Here is a 16,994-nt window from a genome sequence, read left to right as displayed (position 1 = left end):
CAAAACAAAAAAAAAAACAACAAAAAAACAAAACAAAACAAAAACAAAAAACCGGAGCCCGCGGGGAGGACCGGGAACAGGGCAGGGAGGTGAACACCTGGTTCCTTCTCTCCCTCCATCCCACTCCCCGGAATAACGGGTTAGGGGGAGGGGAGGACGAGATCCAGGAAACGCGAGACACACGGACGGGGAAGGGGGCCCCCAACCCCCACCCCAAAGATGCCTGCCTGGATGATCGGGAACCTGAGGCGTCCCGGATAATCGGAGAAAACGAGGCTTCCACGTTCCCCCACCCCCACCCCCAAGGAAGGAGAGAGGGCAAGAGAAGAGGGGGCGGGGCCTGTAGCAGCGAGTCCCCCGCGGGGGTGCACCCGAGAGGACCGAAGCCCCGGGGCTGGAGGTGGGGAGCAAGTACGGTGGAAAGGAAGGAACGAGGTCGGGCCACGCCCCGCCCCCTGCATGCGGCCCCTGAGGAGGCGGGGTTGCGTCCCCTCCCCCCTCACTCGGAAACAAATAAATTACAAAGTAGCAAAAGAGAGGAGGAAGATTCCAAACGGCCCCCTCCCTTCCCGAAATCCAGTTCACATGGATTGGCCAGAGGCTGACATGCCTCTTCCTCCCGGTCTGTACAAAATGGTTCAGTCCAGAGAGCCCCTCTAGTCTCTCCGAACCCGATCCCTTTCGAGGGCGAGTCCATTCTCCTGGAAGGAGGAGCAGGGCGGGCCTTTAGCTCTCCATACTGAGGCTCCTCCTGGGCGCGCCCACCTGTACCAGAGGAGGGGGGAGGGCAGGTCAGAAAGCTCGGAAAGCCGTGGCTCCGGGACTCCCGAAGGCACCCTCACCTGGCTGAGCACTAACAAGAGTATGTCCGAACGGAGACTCCGCCATCCGCCCGCGGGCTCCCAGAAGGAGGACCTAAGATTGAGGCAAGGGACAAAGTCAAAAGGACCCCTCTCTTCCTCCAAGTTGAGAGCCAGTTGGTTTGACCCATTCCTACTCCGCCCCACCCGCTCCCAATCAGCAACTTTATTAATCAACTGCTGTACACAAGAACCTCCCACACACCCAAGGAGTACTGAGTTTGGAGGAGAGGGATGGCTGCCTTTCCTTGAGAAGTTAGTGGAAAATGTCATTAAAAGTTCCCTCACGTCCCCCAGGAATCGGGTTGCCCAGGATGCTATCTCCACATTCCTCGCCCCGCAGCACAGCTGTAACGGATTTACCCAAGCTACTTCCCGATCCTGCGGCATCCCAACCCACTGACCTTGCCGGGATTCGGGGTTCCTGGGGAGTCCCTTACTCCTCCTCTCTTTCCTGCTTCATCTCCCCCTTTTCTCAAATGAATGACTATTTGCAGAAATCAGACTCCAGGATTTTACCAGGGTCCCCGTCCCCCGCGTTTTCTCTCAAGAATGGTGGGCGCCCCCAGCCTACCGCTACACTCTCCCAAGGTCCATTTCCCTCCACCAATAACGAGCTTTTCCGAGACCCGAGAGGCGCCTCGAGCGAGTCCATGTACGCCTTAATGTGGGGAGCCCCGACGGATCTTAGAGAACGCACCGTCCGGCTGCAGCTTGCGCAGAGGGAGGCCCGGCGAGCCCAGGGCTCCCGCGGCCGCGGAGCGGAAGTTGGGCGGCAGCATCTCGGCTGAGTCCGGGCTCACCCCGCGCAAGTCCTTCTCCCGGAACATCTTCCGCCACGAAGGGGATCGGCTGAAAGACTTCGCGCTGTCCTGCGGAGGATAAGGGCCACAGGGCCACCGAGCTGGCTGGAGCAGGGGTGACCGGGCAGCACTCGCTCCCTGCCCTGCTGCCCCCCAGATCCAAGCCTGGGGCCCCTACCTCATCCAGCCTCCGGTCAGTGCCCATGGAAATGAGGTTGCCAAACTCCTTCTCCAGCAGCTGCCGGGCCTATGGAAAGAGCGTCGAGGCGTGAGCAGGAACCGGCAGCCCTCGTGCTCGCCACACGCGAGCCTTCACCCCCCAGGGCTGGCAGCCGCCGGACCTGCGCGTTCTGTGTCGGGATCTGCAGCAGCAGGGCCAAGTCCGAGCAGTCGAAGGTCTCGTCCAGGGCCAGCAGCGCCCCGTGCACTCCGCTCTCTGACAGGTTTCCGGCAAACTCCTTCAGCCCCAGGCCTGACACCCAGCCCATCACCCGTTCATTCGACCACACCATCACATCTGAGGAAGAGGGAGGGGGCCTTGAATGCTAACGCCAATCCAGCCCTCTCAGCCCAATCGTGCGGGAGGGAGGGGAGCGGGGGGATAGATACTGATTACTGACCCTTGGCGGGGATGGGGAGGAGAACAGAGCCTTGACTGTCACCACCAATACTACTGCCCCTGCCCAGCTCGTAAGACCACACCATTTTATTGGGGTGGGGGGGGGGGAGCCCGGAATGCTGACACTGACCCCCAGATTCTCCTCTAGCTCTTTCAACACTGACGCCCTGAACGCCAACACCAGCCCCGCCCCCCAGCCGCACCTCTCACGTGGCTCTGACTCTCCTCTCGCCTCCGCTCCAGGTCCTTACGGTCATAGTTGAGCCTCTTTAGACACATGATCCCATAGTGGAGACTCACTCTGGGGGAGTTAGGGGAGTGGTTAGGGCATGCCAAGGGGAGGAGCCAGGCACAAATCCTTTAGGGGGCGGGGTCTCCTCAGAAAACCTTCCCAGTGGCCATCCCTCTCCTAATGGGCGGAGCTTCCACAAGGTTGTTCCCATTAGCTACTGTGTTCTCCGCCCAGGGCTCTACTTCTCAGGCCCCGATTCCCATTGGTCGTTGTCCCCCCAATGGGCGGGACTTACAGGAGGCTGTTCCCAATTGGATACTGTATTACCCCTCCATGGAGACTAGTGTACAGGTGCTGATTCCCATTGGTCCCTGTACCCCCCCATGGGCGGGACTTCACAGGAGCTAGTTTCCATTGGTCATTGTCTCCTCAGCCGTGCCTAGGCCGGCCCCCACCTGTGGAAGCTGTCAACCATCTTGAGCTGGCCCCGAAGCTCTTTCTTGTTGAGGTGGTCGAGCATGCGTGCATCTACTAAGGATTCCATGAAGTAGCTGCGATACTGGGGCAGCCCCAGGCTGGGCAGCCAGTCGTTCCCCACCCACTCGTGGTTCATGTCGCCGTAGGCCAGGATCTGGGGCCAGTGGGAAGTGGGGAGTGGACAAGCTCAGGAACAAGGATGGAATGGGATAGCCAGCATCTCCCCCCCTTCTGCAATGGGACTTTCCAAGGTCTCCCCCCTCTCAGGGCAATGGAAAGGTCATTGAGCTAAGTCCCCTCTTAACTAATAGAACAGTCCACTGACTCCCCCATCAGTACAATGGGATAGTCCAGGTGGTCTAAAATTTCCCTCGCTTTTTCCCTCACCACTTCCAAAACCTCTACCCCAGGGGGAGAAAAATAGGTTGAGTCTCAATCTCGATAGAACCAAGGCTCGCTATCAAGAAAATGAACTAATCCATTCCAATCATCCTCCCTCCACGATGAAAGCAGTCGACTAGTTATCTCTTCCTACATTGGAAGGATCCTGACAATGGTATCTACCAGTGCTTCCCCCTCCACCCGCGATGATAATGGAACATTCCAGAGCTCAGGCACCATGCAACCTGCGGTGATAGGATGATTCACCCCAGAGTGAGCCTTCCCCCTCCCTCGAAGATAATGGAACGTTCCGCGGCGCAGTAATACAGGCAGAGCAGGCGCACATAGATTCTGGTGACAATGGTTCAGTCCACAGGGTTTCCCTCCCCAGCTCTTCCCCGCCCTCCCGCCCCCCGCCACGACCCCCCAGCCCACGATGATAATGGAACAGCTCAGGCAGGGGCAGGAGCGGGGAAGAGGTGGAGGAGCCATGCAGTCCGCGCGCAGGCGCAGACGGGATCACCTGCTCCCAGCTGATCTCCTTGGGCTCCTGGCGCAGCCGCCGCGGGGAGCGCGAGGGGAGGGGCGAAAGAAGGGGAAGGGGCGGGTTACGGCGCAGGAGGGGCCGGGATGGAGACCGGTCTCCTCCTCCCTCTCGTCCTCTTCCCCCTTGTCCCCTCCCTCCCTCAATCCCAGGTAAACTCACAGGCTTAGTGGCTGCTGTGAGCGACTCCATCTCTTCGTGGGTCATCCAAACATTGCCGGTGCACTGCAGGAGGGGTGTGGTATTGAGAGCATGGCCCCGGCCCGGCCTGGCCCTTCCCTGGACCGTGGCGTGAGACCGAGAGCACTCAGGAAGGGGCTGGATCCACTAGGATCCCTAAAGCATTCTGGAGGATTCACACCCAGTGGGACCCGTGGAAGATCCCTGAGCTCACCCTTTTCTGCTGGTCTGTGTGTGCCATTGTGACCCCGTCTGGCCCTCTGACTCTGCTCTCTCGGTCTCTGCTTCTGTCTCTGTGTCTGCCTGACCCTCAATGGGAACATGGATTTTGAGCTGGAAGGGAGTCTTAATCACCTAGACCAAACCCTTCTTTTTACAAATAAGGAGACTGAGGTACAGGCAGATTAAGGGGCTTAACCAAACTCGCATAGATAAAAAGTGGCAGAGCCAAGATTTGTGTCTACTTTAGTGGTTGGAGTGCTGGGCCTGAAGTTAAGAAGTCCTAAGTTCAAATACAGCCTTAGATACTTCACTAGCTGTGTGACCCTGGAAAAGTCACTTACATTCTGTCTGCCTCAGTTTCCTCAGCTGTATAATGGTAATAACACCAACCTCCCAGGGTTGTTCTGAGGATTGAGATCATATTTATAAAAAGTGTTTAAGTAGAAAGGTGAAGCATTACACCATTCCTGTCCTCACCTGGAGGGAACAGGGCAACTATCCCAAGGATCCCTGAATTCACCTCTCTTTCTCTCTCTCTTTCTCTCTCTCTCCCCCCACCATTCTTATCCAAGTCTCTGCTGTCTAATTCTAAAAAGGGATTGGGGCTGAGGTCTGAGCATGAGGAGAAAAGTTCTTGGAGGAACCCTCTTCCATTGAAAGAAGCTGAGCCTAAGGTCAGGTTAAGAGGAGGACCAGGGTCCCAGAATGTCACGTAAGCCATGAAGGCTGGCTCACCGTTCTGGAGGAGGCTGGTGCAGAGGGCGAGGTGAGGGACACCATCTCCTGGATGGCAAGTCGAAGCTTGAGCCGGTGCAGGGGGTTGCTGATGCCAATCTCCCGTTGGATTTCCGTATCAGACAGGTTGGCCATGATGGCCCCACTCTTCACATTGGCCCGGCAGGCTGCCACATACCAGGCTGGCATCCCCACCCACAGCTGCCCCCAATAGAGAGAGAAAGATCCAAGAGAGACAGAGAAACAGAGGGAAAAAGAGACACAAAATCAGGGGCAAGAGCCAAAAAACAGGGGCCCCAAACATGCAAGATGAAGAGAGAAGGGCAGGGGACAGACAGAGACAAACACACACACACACACACACACACACACACACACACACACACACACACCAGGGAAAAGGAAAGGAGATACAGAGATGGAGAGGACAGAAAGAGATGAAGGAGAAACAGGGACAGGAGGGAGACAGAGACAAGCAGTCAAGAGCAAGAGCGGAGAGATGTAGACAAGGAGAGACAGAGGTTGGGGGGAAGAGATAGAGAAGCTCAGCCACAAGTTTCTGAGCCCTTTTCTCCTCCCTCTCCTTCAGGGAATGCTAATAGAATGTGAGCTTCCCGAGGGCAGGGACTCTCTCTCTCTGATTTGTATTGCCAGGCACACACATTCAGGGCATCTAGTAAACACTAGCTGGATAACGTTCATGGCAATGTTTCCTGGGTTTCCTGATCTGGGGGTGGCCGTACCTCCAACCAAGAGACAACAGTTGGTCCATCCCAGGCAGCAAAGGGCAGGCCCTGTCGACAGGCTTCCTCCAAGAGTTCATGCCTAGAGGTTCAAGGACAACGGAGAGAGAAACTCACCTTCCATCTCCCCTGCCGCACAAGAGAGCTGTCCTTGGTCCTTCTCTCATCAATGAGACAGCCTGAGGCTCCCAATCTCAGTACCTTTTCCACCTTTCCACCCAAAACCCCATCAGACCAAAGTGGGGTCTGAATACAGCATTCTTCCCCCATCCCCAGGCCAAGCCCTGCTCACTTCCTCTTGTTCCTCCGATCCTTCTCTCCTGGAGGCCCAGTGAGCTTTGATAGCCCCAGAGGGTCAGCAGGGGACATCTCATCTGAGGGGGTTCCAGCTGTGGGGCAGAGAAAAGGGGGGGGCAGGAATGATGTGGAGTGTGAACCTGGGGCATGGACTCCATTCTCTAGGAAACTGATCCCCTCTCCCCACTATACCATGACCAAGAAGTAGGAAACCTCTCAAAAGGAGGTTCTTGGACCTACCCAGGGAGGGCCCATCCCGGCCTGGAGGGCCTCCCAGGCGGCCCTTCTCCTTCTTGCCAAAGAGGCGGCCAATGGAGGACTTGATGCTCTTCTTCTTGGGGGCCTTATGAAGGGGGTCTGGGGCACCCTCACTGTGGGGGGGAGAGAAAAGAGGTGTGATGAGGGCAGTCCATAGCTCACCCTTCTCTCCCCCCAAAATAGGAAGCAGCTCCAGAGTGAGGGTTCCAGTCTCCCCTCTGCCATTAATATGATATGTAACTTTAGCTAAGTTGCTGTCCCTCTAGGCCTCAGTTTGCATTGCTGTAAAATGGGTGTTTGGACGGGATTTCAAAGACTCTTCCAATCTTACATTCTGTGATGGGCTTAGAAGGTTGAAGTCCCAGCTCTGTCATGACCACACTGGGTAGCCTCCAAGTCCCTACCCTCCCTGGACCAGTTTTCTTCCTTGTAGAATGAGGCTTGTGAAGGAAGGGATCCTCTGAATGACCTCTGAATCTTTGGCTTCTAAACCGCTGAGCCTATAATCTCTAAACTGAAGCATTAACTGGGTTTTTATCTGAATGTCTTTTTCACCCCAAGTGCGCGCGCACACACACACACACACACACACACACACACACACACGTGCACACACACATGCCTCCGTTCACATTAGGTGCATAATAAGGGCTGTTGAATGAATCAGTGAATATATAACTTCAGTGAGATTCCATTGTTATTCTGGAGGGAAGCAGGAGCCCTGCCTACTACTCTTGTTCTGCCTAACCTTGGTTCATTGTGTGACTGAATGGATTCTTACCCCTCTCTGGGCCTCAGTTTCCCCCTCCATAAAATTAGAAGTCTGTCCTGATATCACTAGGGATTCACCCTGTTCTGAGCTTCTGAATCCTGCCATGGGAGCCAGGACACCTGGGTCTTCACCATTATGTGATGGGTGGGGGGGAGTTGGGACACAGCTACATGACCTGGATAATCCCCCTCCCTGATCCCGGAGCAGCTGACCTGGGCCGTGCAGGGCTCCCATCCTCCAGGGAGCCCCCAGCCTGCAGAGCTAGAGCCTGGGTCATTCTTTCAAGGCGGGCAGATCTTGGTGTGGGGGGTGGTGTGTCCCCAGGGACCACACCATCCTCCCTGGGCACATGGTTCTGCAGACAGAAAGGAAGACTTTGGGCTCAGGGAAGGAGCCCCTGACCACCAAGGTGCCTAATCTGACCTTATTGGGTGGTCCCTGGCTTTGGTGGGACAGAACAGGGGTTAGGTGAGCATTTTTCTGGTCTGGCCATGGCTCCCTGGGGCTCTCACTTGAAGGGTTTTAATTCTCGTATTTCCTGGTCCTGGAGCTGCAGGGACCACTTCCTCCTAGTCTGGCCCAATAATGTCTTTCAGGGACCCCATTTGAGGGAGTTGGGACCTCATAGTTCTGAGAAAGATCCCTGCTTACCCAGAAAAGTCATTCCTCTCCAGGACCTAAAGTGTCTAGGGCTTGCAGAGTCCCCATTGGGGAGGTCCTTATCCAACCCCCCTGGGAGTCCCCACTTTGTGGGGGAACCTGGGCCTAACATCATGACCACAGACAAATGATCACCCTTCTTTGATCACCAAGGCTAGGCAGTCTCTTTCTTCTGAGGTTCCTTAGGCTCTGGGGAGTGGGAACCCAGGCAAGTGGCATTCCCTTTCTCCTGAATGCAAACTAGTAATGCATGGCTCACCCAGGCCCTGCTTTTTGTGGGACTTGTGCTTTCCCATTCTTGTAGGCTTAGAGATGGAAGTCAGACTTTGGTGTGGGACCCTGGGGCTAGTGACTTCCCCCATCTTGGTCTGCAGATACTTCTGACTCACTAGGGACCACTTCTTTCTGAGGAAGAGCTTGGCCTCTTTACTATGGGGATACCTGCATCTTTCTGGACCCCATGGCCAGGGGCCTTACCCACAGGGCCCTGTTGGGGAGTGTCTGAAACTCTAGAAGAGCATCCCATTTAGGGGAATGACCATCCTTGCTGTGTGGTTTGAGTAGAGGGGACCCTTCTCTGACCCCAGTGGATATCTGAGGCTCCAGGTCCCTAACTGTGGGTTTGGGAGCTCTGAGGTCATCCAGTTTTGAGAGAGCGGCCACAGTCTGTGTGTGACCCCTGACAGTCAGGCAACTATTGGCCCCTGTGTGGGGGCCAAGGGGGCCAGGGACTCACAGGCTTATCTGCAGCGTTGCTAGTGCTGTTAGCTGGGGCTTCCCGGGCAGGGCTGGGTGGGGCAGGGCGGGGTGTGGAGTGACCAGAGCTGGGAGGTGACGGGCTGGCCAGGGTGGATGTGGTCAGGGAAGGCGGAAGGGAGCAGCTGGCCCGGTAGCGTCCCAAGGAGTCCAGGCCAGAGCCAGATACCCGGCTCTCTAGCTCCTCTGCCCGTTGCTCAGTGGTCTCCTTCTCCTCCTGGATGAGCCTGGAAGAAAGGAGTACAGGGGCCCAGGATCGCTCCGATTTCTTGGACAGAGTCCTGAAGGGAGGGGAGAGGCTGTTTGAGAGGCAGCACCCAGACCCCCTCTCTGCACCCCGTTCTCGCACTTGATTTCCTTATTGATCGCCTCCAGCTGCTCCTGCAACATGATAGCGAGGGTCTGCACGTCGGCCTGACCGCTGGGCGACAGCAGCTCGGGTCCGAACAGGCCTTCAGGTTCGTCCTCGTCTGAGCCCTCCAAGTCGGCCTCGAAGGCTCCTGGGGCAGGGCCTGGCCCAGTCCCGGAGCCAGAAGAAGATTCCCGGCCTGTCACTCGCTCCGCCCATTCCTGAGCCTGAGGGGAAAGGAGCCGGACGTCATCTCGGGCTCCGCCCCCTCATTTGCTTGGTGATGGGCACTGTCCATCACCCTAAGACCTGCCCCCACCAGCCTAGGCTCCTCATCTGGTCCAGGAAAGGACCCTGGGGTTCGCAGGCTGTAAGGTTGGAGGGGGTCAAAGATGGTGGTATCAGTCTCTCCCCTGCAGGCCCTCCCCTTGACCGCAAGGGTCTCCTGCTCCTCCTCCAAGCAGTCCCCCCGGAATCAGACCTTGGCCGGCTCGTCCTTGGTCCCGGGCCAGCGGCCCCCTCTCTTGCCGACCCGGCCTCCGGGGCCGCCATAGGGGTCCAGGTGGGCGCCCGAGGGCAGTGTCGGAGCCTGGGAGTAGCGAAGCTCTAGAGCGCTGCCCGGGAGGGACCTATGGCAGATAAGGGAGAGACACAAAAAACAAGGAAGATCCTTCAGACCAGCAGGTGAAACCTGGAGAATGTAAGGGCATTGGCCACGTCAGGCCCACAAGCACCTCTTGTCGGTGCGAATCCCCAGCGGCCTAGATACTGCCCAAGCCTCTACATTACTGAGACCCACCTTCTGGCTGCCCTCGGGATGAATGATGAGGAAAGAGAAGCCAAAAAAAGGAGCGAGGGAAAAGAAATAGGAAAGTCCTTTGGAAGCTGGGGACAGTCCCTCAGCTGCGGCCCCGAGGCCACCACGCTGCCCTTTCCCCGCTTCGACTCCCTAAGGCCCGATTCCCCTCCCCCAGTCCTACTACCTGGAGACCCAAGCATTTCAGCCCCATTCACTGGCCCCGCCGGGTTCCCGGGACTCACCTGGAGTAGGAGGAAGGCGGCCTCCCCCGTAGTTGGTCGATTTCCATCTGCATCCGCTCCATCTCTGCCAGGAGCTGCTCCTGGGGGACAGAGAAGGGGGCACGAAGGCGGGGTTCAGCGCAAAAACCCTTCCCCCAGCCAGGCTCCACCTCCTCTTCATCCCCCTCCCCTCTTAGCCCATGGTTCTGTCTATTCTGGCCACATCCCGCTCCCTCATTTGCTCAGGCCACGCCTTTTTCTCCGATGAAACCTGTCTCTTCTTCTACCAGTGCGGCGTTCAACCTCCTCGTAACCCTACTGAAGCTCCTCCCCTTTCCGGAGTCCCGCCCACTTGGCTCCGCCTCCTCATTCCTCTCCAGGCCCCGCCCCTGGTCTCACCTTGTTGAGCAGCAGCTCATCCTGAAGCTTCTTCATACTGGCAATCTCCTCGCTTAGCGTGTTCTGAAGGGAGAAAGGTTAGTTAACACCTGGGTCTGATGTTCCTATTTGTCAGCTGGTGATGACTGTGGACAGCCGTGGGCCACTGCTTTTGGCTACCTCTCTAGCTCCGGATCTGGAACCCTATCGGACTGTCAGCTGGGAACCTCAGGAAAAGATTGGGAAAGTCGGGCAGGCCCCACTTTCTGGCTCCGTGGGGTGGGGGGCTCCAAGGGCCTGGAGTATTCCCAACCCAGGGGACGAGTGGGGCTGTTCTAGAGAGGCTAAGATGGACAGTCCCCATGCCCTCCGAAGGTGTCACTGGCTGGAGAGAGGCTGGAGAAGGGGGAGCCCTGGAATAGGAGGGACGTTTTCTAACCCCGCCCATTTCTCTTTGACTCCTCCCATCCTCTCCTGTGGGAGAGTAGAAATGAGTGGGAAGGAGGCCAACTTCCCACAAGCTGCCCATGATCCTCTGGAGGGAGTACCCTGCCAGTCACTCAGTATCTTCTCGGACTTTCCAGTCTTTACTATCTCCTCAGTATCTCATGGGTGCCACCCTAGTTCAGACCCTTCCTGATTACCTCTCACCTTCACTACTGCTGTCACTTTCTTTTACTTTCCCTGCTGTGTGTCTCTCTCTGTCTCTCTGCCTCTCTCCCTCTGTCTCTGTCTGTCTCTGTTTGTCACTCTTTCTCTCCCTTCCAATTAATCCTTCACTGAGCTTGGAATCTGTAACTTCCCTCAATTTGATGTCTGACCTTGTCACTCAGTAAACTCAGGGGCTCCTAATGCTTCTAGGAACCAGAAAAAAAAATTGGCATTTAAATCTCTTCAAAACATATGGGACTTATTGTACGTTACAAGACTGTCCAGCCAAACTGGCTTTCTTATCTTTCTTTATACATAACATTCCAGATCCCACCTCTGTGCCTTTGCATTGGCTGTCCCCCATACCTGGCATGCTCTCCCTCTTCACATGCACCTTTTAGAACCCCCTCTTTTAATTCAAAACGTTCACATGAAACCTTCAACATGAGGCCTTTTCTGACTCCTCCTCAGCCGTTGCTGCCTTACTAGATACTTTGTATCCTTTTCCCTGTATACCGATGCACCTGTATGCTGTCTCCCCTGACTAGATCGTAAGTTCCTCGAGGGCAGGGTTTGTTTCCCCAACTTTTTGTGTCCCCGTTGATTGGCACCTGAGGCACTTAATAAATGCTTGCTTTCTTGATGGATCCAGGCACCACGCGGGTTCTCGTGGAGGGATTCATTGGCAAGCATAGGGTGAGCAGAGAACGCACCTTTTCCTCGAGTGCCCCCATGCGCTCCTTGAGGTGCAACTGCAGTCGCTCGTTGGACTCGCTCAGCAGCTTGTCCACCGTGTCGGAGAGACGTTTGTTGTGCTCATCGTTCATCTTCTCCCGCTGTCGGGCCTGGAGAATGGGTGGGGGCGGCAGGGGCTAGGTGAGCTGCGAACAAACTGCTTTCCCTCCTCCCCGCTGCTCCTTTCCCTCCTTCCCCGATGCCCCTTCCCCACCTCCCCGCTGCCCCTTCCCCTTCCTCCACCCCCTCCCGGCTGCCCCTTCCCCCTCCTCCCCTTCCTCCCCACTGCCCTTTCCCACTTTTCTTCTCCCTCCGTGCTGCCCCTTCCCACTCCTCCCCTCCCTCCCTGAGGGCCCTCCCCCTTCCTCTTCCTTCCCTTCCTCCAGTCCCCTCCAAGAAGTCCGCTCACGGGCCTCTCCATCAGGGCTTGCCTCAAGCCTGCTAGCCTGCGACACCCACCCGCTGCAGCTCCTGGTTCTTCTCTTCCAGTTGTGCCTCCAGCTGCCTCAGGCGCTCCTCGAAGTTTCCATGGCGCTCCTCTGCCTGCCACGGGGAGAAGCTGAGTGTCCTGCTCCTACCTCTCTAGGCCAGGCTCTCCAGGGGCCAACCTCGGACCCTCCACCCCGCCCCTCCGGGCCCCTATCCCACCTTGCTGAGGGCTGCCACCCTCTGTGCCAGCTGTGCCTCGATCTCAGGCAGGGTTTCTGCCTTCTGCAGCGTCTGGGCTAGTTTCTGCTTCGCATCTTCCAGCCACTCCGCCAGCTGGCGGCCCTTCTCCTCGCTCTGTGGAGCACGTGGCAGGGAATTGGACGGGGCACCACTGGACCCAGACTGGCCTACATACCCAGGCTCCATCCCTGGCCTGACCCAGCTGGACAGAAACTCCTGGCTGGCCACCATTAGGTCTGAGCCTATCCCCAGGCCCCACCATAGCCAGATCCCCTCCTGCCCACCCAAGCCCTGCCCCAGCCTCTACTAGGAGCTACACAGACCCTAAGGTGGTTCCTCCCTTGCTTAGGCCCTGCCTCCAGGGCCCTCCAGGCCCCACCTGGCGATACAGAGACTCCTTGCTGGCTAGCTCATTCTCCAACTTATCATTGGCATCATGGAGTGAAGTGGCTTCCCGCTGTGCACTCAGGTAACGCTTCTCCAATGTTGTGATCCTCTCTTCCATATCCTCCCTCTGTGCCAATGCCTGTTGGGGACAGAGATGGCTTGGGAAATGGAGCTTCAACCATCCCCATTGCTCTCCTTGGGAGATGCTGGGGACCATAACTCCCAGCAGCTCTTGGAGCAAAAAGACCCAGAATTGGGGCTCTTGCAATGGGGAATTTAATCCCAACCCAGGAAGCAAAAAGAAGGAAAGAAACATGCATTTTAAAGTAACTACTCTGCTCCAAGCTAAGCAAATTACAAATATTATCTCATTTCATCCTCACGAAAACCCTGGGAGGTCGATTTTGCAATTGAAGAAACTGAGTCAAACATGGTTAAGTGATTCGGTCACATAGCTAGTAAGTGTCTGGGGCTAGATTTGAAATCAGGTCTTCCTGACCCAGTCCCCCCTAACTGCTTTGACCAGGAATTTTATAGTACCAGTCTGAGGGATCACAGGAAATGGTGCCCCTGAATACTGTGGAATCCTTTCCTAGACTCTCATGGAAAATGTAACCTCTCCATTCTGCCTCTAGAGGGAGTCAAGATTGATTAAAACCAAGAGTTTAGAAGCTCCCGCCCACATGTAGTTTCTTCCAGGATCAGGGAATATCTAAACTGCATGCTTAGGCTGAGCTCAAAGCTGGCTGCTGGCTTGGGAAGGAGAGAGAGTAAGCAGAGCCCCCAGGGCCATCCCAGCCTCACTCACCTCCTTGAGGTCTCGCTGAAGCTTGAGGCCAGCCTCTTCTGCTTTGCCCAGCTCCCGATGGGCTGCCCCCAGCTCTTCCTCCAATTGTCCCATCTGGCGGCAAAGGGCAGCCAAGCGTTCCCGAAGCTGCCCAGTTTCGGCCCGTTGTCGCTCCAAGGCCTCTTCTAGTTCTACCACCCGGCGGTTGGGCTCCCCCACGAGCCCGTTCACCAGAGACTGTGCCCAAGGAGGACCAAAACCCAGGAGAGGACGAGAGAGACAAGAGAGGGTCACAGGGAAGGAGAGACAGAGACAGAGACAGACAGACAGACAGACAGACACAGAGAGAGATCAGCAAGACAGAAATTCTAAGAGAGATACCAGACAGGCCAAAGAGAGAGATGCAGGCGACAGAAATATGAAGAAACAGAGGGGCAGAGATACCGAAGGAGATGAGATAGAGATAAAGATGGGGAACAGAACCTGGAGATGCAGTTCGGTAGAGATTGGGAAGGCCACTGCACGGAGACACAAAGGGGGCGTGGGGTCATTAAAACGAAAAGACTTATGTGGGGTGATGAGGCCAGTAGGATTGAAGGGGAGGGCACCTCTTACATGACCTGGATACCAAGGAGGCCTCACCTGCCCATCTGATTCCTTCCCTGCTTCATCCAGTCCGGAACGCCGGCCCCTAGACAGCTGCTCCCTCAGATTTAGGGACTGGAGGAGAGGGGCGGGGGGCAGGGACTGCCGGTCAGACGATGGCCCCCTCTTCTTTCCAGCGTCTTCTCCCCTCCCCCAACCCGGCATCATCCCAGCTAGACTCCATTTACCCCTGGAACCCTGCCCCGCCCCCACCTCCTGGCCACTCAGCTCCAACTCTTCTTCCAGAACAGCCACCCTCTCCAGGGCTAGTCGGAGCCGCTCCCGCACCTGATTGGGGGAACAGACAGAAGTCAGACCCCGCCCCTCCTTTGCTCTCCACCCCTTCCCAGACCTGGAGCACCGCTCTCTAATGCTCATCTTCTGAGCCCCGCCCTCGGTCAGAGCGCCATCGGTCCTTAGCCACGCCCTCCATGAAGTGCCGCCTCACCCTCGTCCTCTGGGCGGAGTTCCCTTAGCCTTTACCACTGGTTAGGCCCCGCCCCAATCCACCCCCTGGGCAGAGCTCCCTTAGCACCTCCCCCAGCCCTCCCTGGGTCCCACCCACCTTCTCATCCAGTGCCTTGTGATGTTCGAACAGAGACTTGAGGGCCTTGAGCACCTCGACCTCAGAGGAGACCCCAGCTGGGGACTGGGCCTGGCGCTTCACGACCGTCATGCGTAAGGAGCGCTCGTGTCGGGACACCAGGCATTCCAGGTGCTCCAGCAGCAACTGCGGAGGCGGTGGAGCCCGGCATCAGGGCAGGGACACCCCCTCTGAAGTTGAGCCAGGATGCCCTCCAGCCCACTTCAGCCCTGTTTGGCAATCCCACCCCGAGATGCTCCCGTGGCCCTACCCGGGTGTTGTGGCCCTACCCGGGTGTTATTCCGCTCGGCCTTCAGCTCAGCAATCTCCTCCTCCCGCTCCAGCAGCTGTTCCCGGCACAGGTTCAGCTCCTTGGTGAGGGCAGCGAACTCCTGCCCGAAGCCAAAGCCACCACATTGAATCCCAGCAGGCTGGCCAGGCCCTATAAGACCCACCACCACCACCCTTCTGACCCCTTTAGCTCCCAACCTAAGCTTGTCCCCTCCCCTGGCACCCTTCCAAGAGAAGACTGGACCCCATGCTCAGCTGGGTACAAGATGGAGCATCTTCAGGTCATTTATAGCTCTATTTGAGTTATGGTCTCATCCTTGGATTGGAATATCTGCCCCTTCCCGCACTAGTGGGGTCACATTAACACCCATCTCCCACCCTTTCCTGGCAGAACTGGGACCCTTAATCCCAGGTAAAGTTTGGAATACTTCCTGTTCATTCTTAACTGTTGCTAGTCATGGGAATCAAGCCTAGACCTATGATCTCCCTCCTAGAGAGAACTACCGATAAGAAAAAGCCCTCTAGCAATGAGGGTGAACCCCTTCTCTGAATCTTGTGGTCTTGGTGAGCTGCCAAAATCAGGGTCACACAGTCAAGAGAGCATCAGAGGCAAGCCTTGAATTCAGATTCTCCCGGCTGAGGCCAGCTCTCTACCCAGCAAGTCAAGCTGCTTCTCAAATGTCATTTGAAATAATTCTGGTCTTCTCCTCTGATCAGAAAGGATCATAGGATTGAGAGCAGAAAGAGGAGATTTAGAAATAAGCTAGTTAAATCACTTCATTTGAAAGATGAGAAAACTCCTTCCCAGAGAGAAAGTCATTTGGCCAAGGTCTCCCAGGGAGAGGGTAGAGCCAGGAGTCAGATTGAGGTCCTTCCACCTCAGCCAGTGTATCCTCCTATTCTCGAAGGCCTCTGTTACTAATCAAAATCTAACCTATTAGTATATTCATTACACATATCATTTTGATTATTATAAAAATCAGAATTCCCTCCACACCTGTACATAGCTTGCTTTCCCTCTACACCTCTCACTTACCCCATTGCTAAATACAATTTGTTGTGATTCTTTAATGCTCAACTAGTTAGTACTTAATGGAGTCCTGGCTTCTTCCTAGCTTGAGAGTGCCCTCTCCCTTCAACCTGTCTGCAACTAGCCAACACAAGGACCCTAGTCCTTCTCAACCCACTAGGGGCCCCCATACCTGGGGCAATGCTATGCTGAGCTGTCGTTGCAATGAATCCTTCTCGTGGCCCAGTTCACGAAGGCGTAGTTGGGCAGTGGCCAGTCCATCCTGGGCCTCACGAAGGGTCTCCAGGAGGCGCTCACGCTCTGTAAGCATGGTGACCATGAGACGCTCCAGTTCACCACCTGCTGCCCCTCCTGCCTCCTCTGGGCCCAAGGCTGAGCCCCGCCGGGCATCCTCGCTGATGGTTGGCATCACCTCGCACATCATGGTGGCAGTGACAGGCCCACCAACTGGGGGCACTAAGGAGGAAGGAAGGAGAAGTTGGAATAAATGCAGAGGAGGAGGCTTGGTGTGAGGTAGAGGAAGCCAGGTTGGTGGGGGGGGGGGCACTATAGGACAGAGGCCAAGACAGTGGATTAATTATGATCGGTTATAACTTAATATAATCAAATCACAGGATCAGCAGATGATACAAGTAGAGTTGGAAGGGGCCTTAGAGGCCACCCAGTCTGATCTCCTCATTTACAAATGAGCAAAGTCATGCCTGGAGAGTTGAAGGGACTGTCCCAAGGGCACACAGGTAGAAAGTGTCCCTGGATTCAAATCCCAGGAGTACAATTTGAACCCAGATCCTCTTAATCCTAGTCTGATCTTTTCAGGTTCACTGTCCCAGGTATCCAGCTCCCTCAGGGACCCAGCAGGAATGAAGCAAGGGGCGGAACTTCTAGGGTGGAGTGGGTGTGGCCTTGGGAATGAGGGGAGCCTGTCTATCC

General features: G+C 56.1%; 1 protein-coding gene across 1 annotated transcript; it reads right to left on the bottom strand.

Moving 5' to 3' along the window:
• Nucleotides 1–726: 726 nt before the first annotated feature.
• PPFIA3 (PTPRF interacting protein alpha 3) lies at nt 727–16,488 on the bottom strand. Its single transcript, XM_036744259.1, has 28 exons — nt 16,237–16,488; nt 15,034–15,135; nt 14,726–14,890; nt 14,374–14,448; nt 14,158–14,235; nt 13,537–13,752; nt 12,721–12,867; nt 12,321–12,455; nt 12,132–12,215; nt 11,651–11,782; nt 10,308–10,370; nt 9,930–10,009; nt 9,370–9,517; nt 8,889–9,109; nt 8,520–8,766; nt 7,336–7,478; nt 6,334–6,464; nt 6,089–6,185; nt 5,797–5,878; nt 5,054–5,254; nt 4,079–4,141; nt 3,896–3,922; nt 2,970–3,145; nt 2,486–2,583; nt 2,005–2,180; nt 1,842–1,910; nt 1,561–1,732; nt 727–915 (listed from the first exon to the last, which is right to left on the bottom strand). The coding sequence occupies exons 1-28, from the start codon at nt 16,486–16,488 to the stop codon at nt 854–856; spliced, it is 3,642 nt and encodes a 1,213-aa protein (XP_036600154.1). The 3' UTR covers nt 727–853.
• Between the last annotated feature and the right edge of the window lie 506 nt (nt 16,489–16,994).

This window comes from Trichosurus vulpecula, chromosome 2 (genome assembly GCF_011100635.1).
Source record: "Trichosurus vulpecula isolate mTriVul1 chromosome 2, mTriVul1.pri, whole genome shotgun sequence".
Lineage (NCBI taxonomy): Eukaryota > Metazoa > Chordata > Mammalia > Diprotodontia > Phalangeridae > Trichosurus > Trichosurus vulpecula.
The sequence above is the reverse complement of the archived record's forward strand: the minus strand, read 5'-3'. Positions and strand labels throughout refer to the sequence as shown.

Bases quoted from the DNA above. Each gene is read 5' to 3' on its own strand.
- PPFIA3 (XM_036744259.1), bottom strand. From the start codon at position 16,488: ATGATGTGCGAGGTGATGCCAACCATCAGCGAGGATGCCCGGCGGGGC. The intron at 11,783-12,131 runs GTGGGTGTCGCA...CCCATTCTCCAG, and splicing joins AGAACCAGGAGCTGCAGCGG to GCCCGACAGCGGGAGAAGAT. The intron at 5,879-6,088 runs GTGAGCAGGGCT...TTGAACCTCTAG, and splicing joins GATCGGAGGAACAAGAGGAA to GCATGAACTCTTGGAGGAAG.